This window comes from Balaenoptera physalus (assembly GCF_965194825.1).
Source record: "Balaenoptera physalus genome assembly, chromosome: 14".
Classification (NCBI taxonomy): Eukaryota; Metazoa; Chordata; class Mammalia; order Artiodactyla; family Balaenopteridae; genus Balaenoptera; species Balaenoptera physalus.
The window spans coordinates 69089203-69097403 of NC_138893.1; the positions used below are offsets into that span (position 1 = coordinate 69089203).

The window sequence follows — 8201 nt, forward strand, 5'->3', positions numbered from 1 at the left end:
CGTAGGCTATAAATGCAGTTGTCTACATGCTGGACAAACCTCTCGCCCGTGCCCAGGTCAATGCGCTGCCCCCCAGGCACACCTGGTCCTCACCATTCAGGCCTTCCTCCCCCACACACCTTTGCCCTTTCATCTCACACGGGTTTAGCTTTCCTCAAGTGGATCTAGTGGAAAGTCCTTTTTGGTTGTTGTGCTTACTTGTTTAAAGCTTTCTCCAGGTATTCCTGAATCCACTTCAATTTCGGGTCGATGCACACTTGTCTATTGTTGTTCTTCAGCCTTGCCCTGCCAAAACAGAAGAGGCGACAGTGTGCAGCTGATCGGAAGGGAACATGGCTGTGGCCTGGACATCTGCTCATCTGACACCCAGGTTAGGACCCAACTGGAGCGGGGTGCCCCGCTTGGCAGGCTCAGGCTCGGGAGGAACCCCAGGTGTGCTGGGGAGACAGCGCTAGCCGTGCTGCAAGTTTTACCCCATAGACACCGGGGAGTGAAGAAAAGTCTTTAAGGAGTCCAGGGAGAATTCACACAGGGAACATTTGAGTTGGCTTTTTTAGGATAAGTAGGAGCTGGGCAAGTGAAGTAAAGGGGGAAGGAAAAGCAAGAGCAAATAGCCCAAAGGGGTAACAGTGCAGAGAGGATGTGAGGAATCTGGGAGACAGGACACTCAAGAAGCCCGCGGCCAGATGTAAGGGGCAAAGCAGTGGGGCTTCATCTGCAATTTTGTTTATGACGGGAACTTGTGGGGTGGCAGAAGCAGATTTTTCTTTTGATGGACCATCTTGATAGTACATGGAAGACAGACTTAAGAATAAGCCTAGAGGCAGGAGACCTACAAAGAGGTGCCGCATAGTCTGGGGGATGGGGAGAGGTGAGAGTACAGTGGCGGGAGGTGGAGAGGGCAGGGGAGAGGTAGGGTAGGTAGTTTGCCAGAAAATGGTTTCCAGAGAGATTTTACAAGTTCACTGAATGTTCATGGTCTCATTTGTTCTTTGAAAGTTCGTACTGCACCTTCCTCCCAATTCTCACCTTTACTCAGAGCCTCCCTCCCTGAAGACTCCTGGAAGAGGACCTGGACTTATCTCTGGATCCCTCTCCATAAAGCCCCTGGGTACCAGGTAATCTCAAGCAGCCCGAGGACACCGCCGCCCAGCCACTTGGGGTCTAGAAGGACCCGTGCGGCCAGCACAGAGGCTCGTGGACACCAGGAGTCTTCACACAGCCTGCCTGTTGAGTCAACGAGCTGTGCAGAGGGCCTGGCTCGGAGCAAGGCGGATCCAGGTCCAGTTCTGGGGATTGCTGTTTATTAATGTGTTTGCCCCGAAAGACCTGAGGATTCTATCTGGCTTCTTCAACCTCGAGGCAAGGGAACCCACAGAGTCTGCACCGCAAAGTGGGCCCATCCTCGCTGAATTCATTATCTGATTAAATACTACTCAAAAGAGAGTATTTTATTACAAGCAAAGAAAATGGAAAAAAAAAAAAATTCGTCTTCTAGTGCCCTAAAGCATATTGTAAATGACAAACACATTCAAGGCAGCAAAGGCTAGAGAAAAAGAAAAGTCAAACCTAAAACCAGTTGGTGTTGGGTGGAAAGTCGTCAGGTGGGTGTAGCTTTTGCTCCAACTGCTGTGTCCCCGTCCTGCTTTTAGTGCTGGGACTTTTCAGGAGGTGAGCTCTGCCCGGGAGACCCCGAGCCTCAACTCCCCGACATCTAGACACACGGCCAAGCTCGCTGTGAGCGGCATGGGGACACACGGGCCCTGGAGGGCCGAGCAATGGACGGCCATGTGTGGCTTTCTTTCTGGACTTGGCTCAGCCTCCTGCTCTCCAGGAGGGATCTTAGCGTCTCATGTATGTGTGATTTTGGTATGTCTCGTTTCCCACATGGATGAAATCAAATGTTAGCAGCTGCCATCAACACCAGCAAAACTAAAACCTTGTGTGTTGGCTTTCAGAAAATGCAGTTAAGTGAGCTGGTAATTTTGAGTTTCACCGAACAGTTTAACGATGACTTCAACTGAATTTGAGACTTGTGAGTTTGTGCTATGTGATAAAGGATTAAATTAGGGCACCAAAGCCCTGAAATTGGCAGAACTATTACCAGCAAGGGGCTGGCTAATTTACTGTACTTCAGCAGAAAGAAACTTTGGTGAATCCCATGTTTCTCCAGTCTAAGGGTGCATCTGAATGTGCTCCCATCTCTTGCACTAAAGGGAGGAAGCTTGGAAAGAAGAGGCAAGGGCCCTCTGTGAGTGAGCACTGCACCAAGGGTTAGGGCACCAAGGGTGAGAGCAGCTTTTGAAACCCCTGCCTGGTGGTACTGTCAGCTGCCTCTAATTATGCCAGGTTCGAGCCTGGACACTCGGCATGTGTCATTTCTCTAGCTTAAACAAGTCTGCGCATTGGGTGTTACTATGCCCATCAAATGTAACATCCCTGGAGGATGATGTTCGGACTTACACGATCTGAAGGGCACAATTCGGAGTGTTGAGGATTTTGAGATGCTTGACATTGGCTCTGGCGACGTGGCTCTCAAAGAATCGGCAAGGGCATCTGTAGCTCAGGCTGACCGGTTTCCCTAGAGAGGTAATGAGAACAAAGCAGCTTGTTATTATCCTGCCAGGCCTTGGGGATACAAGTGTGTCTGAGTCTGCATCCGAGTGATCAGATGGTGGAATGAGGGTAGGATGGGGAACGATGGGAGGAGTCATGGGTGCATCCTGGCAGAGACCTTTCCCTTGGGCAGCACAGGGAGCTCTGAGTGGGCTGAGGCTCAGCTTCTACAGGGCAAGAGGCCAGAAGAACCTGAGGAGAGCTGGACCCTAGAGGGTAGGGAAGCTAAAATCGGAAGGCCCCTGCTCGGGTGCCTCAAGATAAAGGACATTAATCACAGGAGAGAACTGTTTCAGTCCAAGGTACTGAGGTTCCTAGCTATCCTTTGCAAAATAAACTCCTCCAGGGCCAACTGAGAAAGACTTCCCGATTCAGGGAACAGGGAGGGGGAAGAAGGAGGCTCCAGGCTCACTCTCTCCCAGGAGCCACTGCAGCTGCCCTGGGAATGCTCCCCTCCCCCACCTGCAGTCTTCTCTGTCCTCACATTTACCTTAAGCCAAGGCAACCGCAAAAGAATCCCACTGGCTTCCTACCTGGGCGTCCCCAGAGGGCAGGCAAGGGCCCATCTTTTCCCCTGCACTTCCAGGGCTGGAGGCAAACGTGGCTTTCATTGCCTGTGCAGGGATGCTCCAGCCTCCTGGGTTGTATTACATCTTTGTTTGCCAGTTCACCAATTTGCAAAATGCCATAATTGACACTCATTAGTGTAAATTAGCAAAGGGCTCCTGCAGAACCCACAGCTCACCCTGGAAGTCTAGAATTGCAAGCCCCGGGGGATGGGGGGGTGGGTACTGACATTTGTGTGTGTGTGTGTGTGCGCGCGCACGTGTATGTGTGCACGCGTGTATGTGTGCGCACGCGTATGTGTACGCGTTTTCTGCAGATTTTATCCAAGCCCTACTTAATACCCCAAATTATTTGAATTTGTGGATCCTATCATCAGGGATTAAATGTATGTCTGAGAATATTTAGTCCAGAGATTAAAAAAAAAAAAGTTTGCCTGTTTACAGAGCTCCCAGAGGCCTCCTGGTGGTTCTGAAGTTCCGTATTTGGGGCAAGAGAGCTGGGGAAGCTTGTGAGTGAGGGACTTCATTTTTTTCCTAAAGGCTGAATTCCGTCGAGAGGTGGCATGGCCAACAAGTCAGGGGGAAAGCAGACCACCTGGCCCCCCAAGACCAAACTCGACTCCCTGAAAACCAGGAAGAAGAAAGCCTGGCTTCAAGGCTCTCAGTGACTCGTGTGGCACTGGAGAGCCTGGAGCAGGCTTCAGGTTTACACCTGGGCTAAGTCCAGAAAGTCGCTGCTGGGCCTGGCTTTTAGCAAGTGCACCGGGTCCCTGCAGAAGTCTGTATGGCCCTGTAACCAGATCACCTGGGAAAGTGGCCTGCAGCTGGGGGCTGGGTGGCCAGGGTAAAGGAAGAGCCAAAGGCTCCCCTCCGAGTGTCCTGCCTCCAGGTTCCCCTGAAATTCTCAGGGGTCCTTCAGAGCTGAGCAGAACCGGCATGTGGGGCCCACTGGTGAGTCAGGACTGGTCCCAACCCCAGAGCAGCAAACTGGAAGGTGCACAGTATGACAGCTGCTGGGGGCAGCGCTGTGCAAGATGGGGGCTGCTCCTCCCCCGTGTCCCTGAGATGCTGTTCTGAGTCCATTAGCCAAGCAGTGGCGATCAGGCCAGAAATCAGAGCCCGTTCAGAGCTCAGAACACAAGCTTTCTCTTTTTCTCCTCTCCCTTCTCCACCTCCTGGGATTATCCATTTCCTTCCAAGGCAATTTTTATTCCTGCTCCCAGGACCCAGTTGCCTGCCTGTCAAGTGGAGAATTTCAACAGGTTTTTTAAAGTGACAGAGCCCCAAGTGATCTTACCAAGAGAGCTAGGTGCTGTGTCCACCTGGTGACCTTCCTGCCAGCTTTTTGTCAATATTACTAACTTTTCCAACTGTTTTGCATATGGGTCCGTGTACAGGCAAGAGGCCTGACTGGTCCAGATGTTACGCAGGGTTCGGGGGAACTTGGCTTCTGGTGAACTTGGCTCCGCTCCGGAGCAGTCCTTCCACTCTAATGCAGAGACAAGAGCCCCCAAGCCAGCCCCTCCAGCCAGGCCTGGGAATGGGGCCCACCCTGGCTTTAACCCCTAGAAGCGCAGGGCAGCCGGGGCCCCAGCTGCTTGGCTGAGGTTAGCCAATGGAGGGAGGGCAGGAACCAGAGTCAGAGCCTGAACAAGGGGACCCAGCATGGGTACACAGGCTCCAGGTGGTCAAAAAGTGCATTCCGGCCTATGCGTGCAAGGAGAGCCCGACCAAGCAGGAGCCCAGGACCCTGACCTGGCCACTTGGCTGCCAAGAGGGCAACTCAGATGGGCAAGCAACCAACCCTTCCCAGAGTCAGGAGGAGTCTGTGGATGAGGCCCCCACTCCTTCTGTGCTCCCCCCAGGTCAGCTGTGCCCAGGACTCAAGGACCTGGGTCCTTGCATTCTAGTCACTTCTGCAGTTCCCCAGGGGAGGGGGCAGCTAGAAGAAGCACCGTTCCCACAGCTGGATGATGACACCTCTACTCTCACCAAACCACTCAGCTGTTAATACCCAAACCGGAGTGTGCCCCATGACCTGGGTTGGGGGTGTCAGTGTCAGTGTAAAGACACAGGCTAGGTTACTTTTTCAGCTTACAGAAAAATTCTGAATTCCCTTTGGTGCCAGTCTCTCTGCGGCTCTGACCAGCAACTTGCTACACTTTTAAAGAACACTTCCCAGGTGGTCAGCCACCGGCCAGCGAGAATGCAGCGGTGGTCTTCAGCCGGCACCTAGCAGACTGCTCCAGGGCCTGGGGCCCTGCACAGACCTCAGCTGCACCGAGCACAGTGTCCTTCAACCCTCTGCGCGATTTGTTGGAAACTTCGCAGCCAAGAAAGCTCAGCATGGCCTGACCATGCTGACATGGTTTGTTTTGTGTGTTCAGAGGCAACAGTTTATTTTGGTTTGCAGCCGTGGTGTCCTGTAACAGGACAGTGAGATTTCGCTTAAGCCTCAGAAGGAAAAAAGCTCTCTCCCTCTCAGTGAAACGGTACACCACCTTCCCCCACGGCCTAAAGCCTTGGCGATTCAACTTTGCTGCAGCGCTCACTCCGAGACAGAGTAGTGCTCGCCCGTCTGGCGACAAAGGCGCCAGCCTGCAGGTGTGTTTTGGGGGCTGGGCAGGCGCATGCATGACCCGGATCGCCCCTGGGCCTCTCCTGGGTGACCCCAGGAAGAGGCAGGGAAGGTACTGTCTGGATGCGCTTCCAGCTTCGCCGCGTCGCTGCGGACCGCGTTGCGGTACAGAAGCGCAGCCAGGCGTTCGCCGCAAACCCGACAGCTGCTCGGAACGGTAAGACTGCGAGGGACGCCTCGCAGCTGCACCCGATCGCATTGCCACCACAAGCAAGTTGCGATGCCAGACAGGCTTTGCAAAGCGCTCTCTCCAACAGGAACCGCAGACCGCCTTGGCGCGGGCCGGTGCAGAGCAGCCGTGGCCCCGCACGGAGCCAGGAGCCCATTCTACTCTGGAAACCGAGCTGGGCCGCGGGAAGGCACTAGCTGGGAGGTGGATGGTCAAGGGCCAGGGACCCGAGGCTCCCGACTCGGCTCCGCGCCCTCCCGCGCCGGCTCCGAAAGCGCCCTGGGCGCGCTCGCACCCAGTTATCCTGCCCGACCTCGCTCTGCCGCCCGACCTCGCTCTGCAGCCCGCCAGAGGTCTGGCGGCAGCTCACGCGTCCCGGAACCCGAGCTCGGCAGCGGAGTGCGAACCTCAGCGCGGGGGACGCTACGCTGGGGACCTCAAACGCCGCACGCCGAGGGAGCGCGCCCCGCGAGGTGGGCTGCCTCGACCTCCCGGGTGCAAAGAGGCGCGGATTAGGTTCGCTCGGGACGGCTCGGGCCGGGGCAGAGGAGCCGTGGCCCCGCACGGAGTCAGGAGCCTGGCGCCTGCCCACGCCTCCGTCTCCGGGCGCACTCACCGTCGCTGAGGCACAGCGCAGCCAGCACGAGGGCCAGCACAGCGACGATCTTGGCATCCATGGCAAGAGCGGGCGGCGGGCGGACGGAGGCAGGACGCGGAGGGGATGCGACTGCGGAGAGTGAAAGTGCGGCAGCAGGAGGCGCGCGCCCAGCACTTTAGAGGCGAAAGCGGGGCGGGGTGGGGCGGGGCGGGCGCGCGGCAAGGGGCGGGCCTGGAGCCGAATTCTGCCTGCGGCCCGGGGCTCTGACCAGAGTCCCCTCCCACGCGGCCGCTCCCCCTGTCCCCTCCCTCCCACCCCTGCTCCGCGCCCGGGATGCTCCTGGGACTGCGGTGCGCCCCAGCCTTTGACCTCTCGGTTGCGCTGGGCCCTGCTTTGTAGGCCTAACCTGCACCGAGGAAGCCAGCCGCTCAGTGAGGGTCGCGGATGGGACTGGTTACTGCTCCCATTATGCAGATAGAAAGATTGAGTCCCAGAGGCGGGAACAGAATGCGAACCAAGGAAAAACAAACAGGTCGGTCCTAGAGGTGAGGACCAGCTAGGCCAGCGGCGTCCCGGGTAGCTAAGAGGGTCCTTTTTGGGGAGTGTAGGACCTGGAGGTGACCACCGGCTTCAGCTCGCTGCTCAGCGGTGGGGAAAGCTGGGACTAAGGGAAACAGACTAGTCTTTGCAGGCAGAGCGACTCTGATTCCGAGCCAAAGCTATAACTTATTAGCCGAGCCTCAGTTTCCTCAACTGTGAAATTGAAGCTCTAAAACAGAGTGCTCTGCCACCAAAAGGAAATAATGGCAGTTCGCCCCGGAGGCTCTTAGTAAACGTGAATTTACTTAGCCCTTTGCACCTCTGCTCTTTCCACTGTGAAATGGAATAAACCCAGTTCCCACCCCGCGGAGGGGAACTGTGGGATTTGACTTGAGACTCCCCTCCCAACCACCACGAAGTGCTCAGCACTGCGTCTGACACATAGTCTGTACTCAAGAAATGGAAGGTAGAAATAATTGTTTACACTTCAGTTATTTTCTCCCTCTCCCCAAAGGATGCCCTGCGCCCCCCGAAGTGATGAAAGAACTCCCCTCTCCCCCCACATCCAGGAGGGCGCTCCTCGTCTTTCTGGTCCAGAGAACTACACCCACGGGGTCGTCTCTCGGCGGTGTCCAGCCCTCCTGGCAGGTTGCCGCACCCTAACCTGGACACCCGAGATGGCCCCAGCAGAGCACTGGGTTGCAAGCAGGCGGTGTGGGAGGCGCAGGGGTGAGAGGAGTGCCCTTCTGAGCCTCGCTAGTGGTCACAAGCCTCTCCGGCCACCTCCCTCTGGTCTTTCCCTCATAACCTGACAATGGAGTGGATTCTGTCCCCGCGTCCATTCAAGGGGTGTTCGGTGGGGACAAGTCTCTGGAGTCCCGGATCTCTGGCCTTGGGGGAGTGGGCAGGGCCCTCCCGGCCTGGGCTCAGCTGCTCCAACTGGGGGCCAAGGGAAGGGGCAATCAGCAGGAAGCTGCGAGAGCCCCGGGATTCCGGCCGTGGGGATGGGTGTCTTTTGCATTTTTCGTTTTGTTTTGTTTTTTCCAAACTACTTTCGCGCCCAATTAGGTGCTC

At 56.0% G+C, this 8201-nt stretch overlaps 2 protein-coding genes across 5 annotated transcripts in view; one reads left to right on the top strand and one right to left on the bottom strand.

The window, feature by feature from the left end:
- The window catches only part of CXCL12 (C-X-C motif chemokine ligand 12), a 28442-nt gene extending 21675 nt beyond the window's left edge, over positions 1-6767 (bottom strand). For 2 of the 4 annotated variants that reach the window (XM_082423970.1, XM_082423971.1), the window contains exons 1-3: positions 6606-6765; positions 2464-2581; positions 199-285 (exon numbers count right to left, since the gene is read on the bottom strand). In XM_082423970.1, coding sequence (XP_082280096.1) covers positions 199-285; positions 2464-2581; positions 6606-6666 — 266 coding nt within the window. In that variant the 5' untranslated portion in view covers positions 6667-6765. Of the gene's footprint in view, positions 1-198; positions 286-2463; positions 2582-6605 lie in introns of all 4 variants that reach the window. The other 2 variants (XM_082423972.1, XM_082423969.1) reach the window with 2 other exon arrangements.
- LOC309642368 (uncharacterized protein) lies at positions 2602-6599 on the top strand. Its single transcript, XM_082423949.1, has 2 exons — positions 2602-5977; positions 6078-6599. Exons 1-2 carry the CDS (start codon positions 5884-5886, stop codon positions 6503-6505), a joined length of 522 nt encoding a protein of 173 aa, XP_082280075.1. The 5' UTR covers positions 2602-5883; the 3' UTR covers positions 6506-6599.
- Positions 6768-8201: the final 1434 nt, after the last annotated feature.

Excerpts from the sequence above, each read along its gene's own strand:
- LOC309642368 (XM_082423949.1), top strand. The coding sequence starts at position 5,884 with ATGCGCTTCCAGCTTCGCCGCGTCGCTGCGGACCGCGTTGCGGTACAG. Across the intron at positions 5,978-6,077 it reads CCCGACAGCTGCTCGGAACG|GAACCGCAGACCGCCTTGGC; the intron begins GTAAGACTGCGA and ends TCTCTCCAACAG.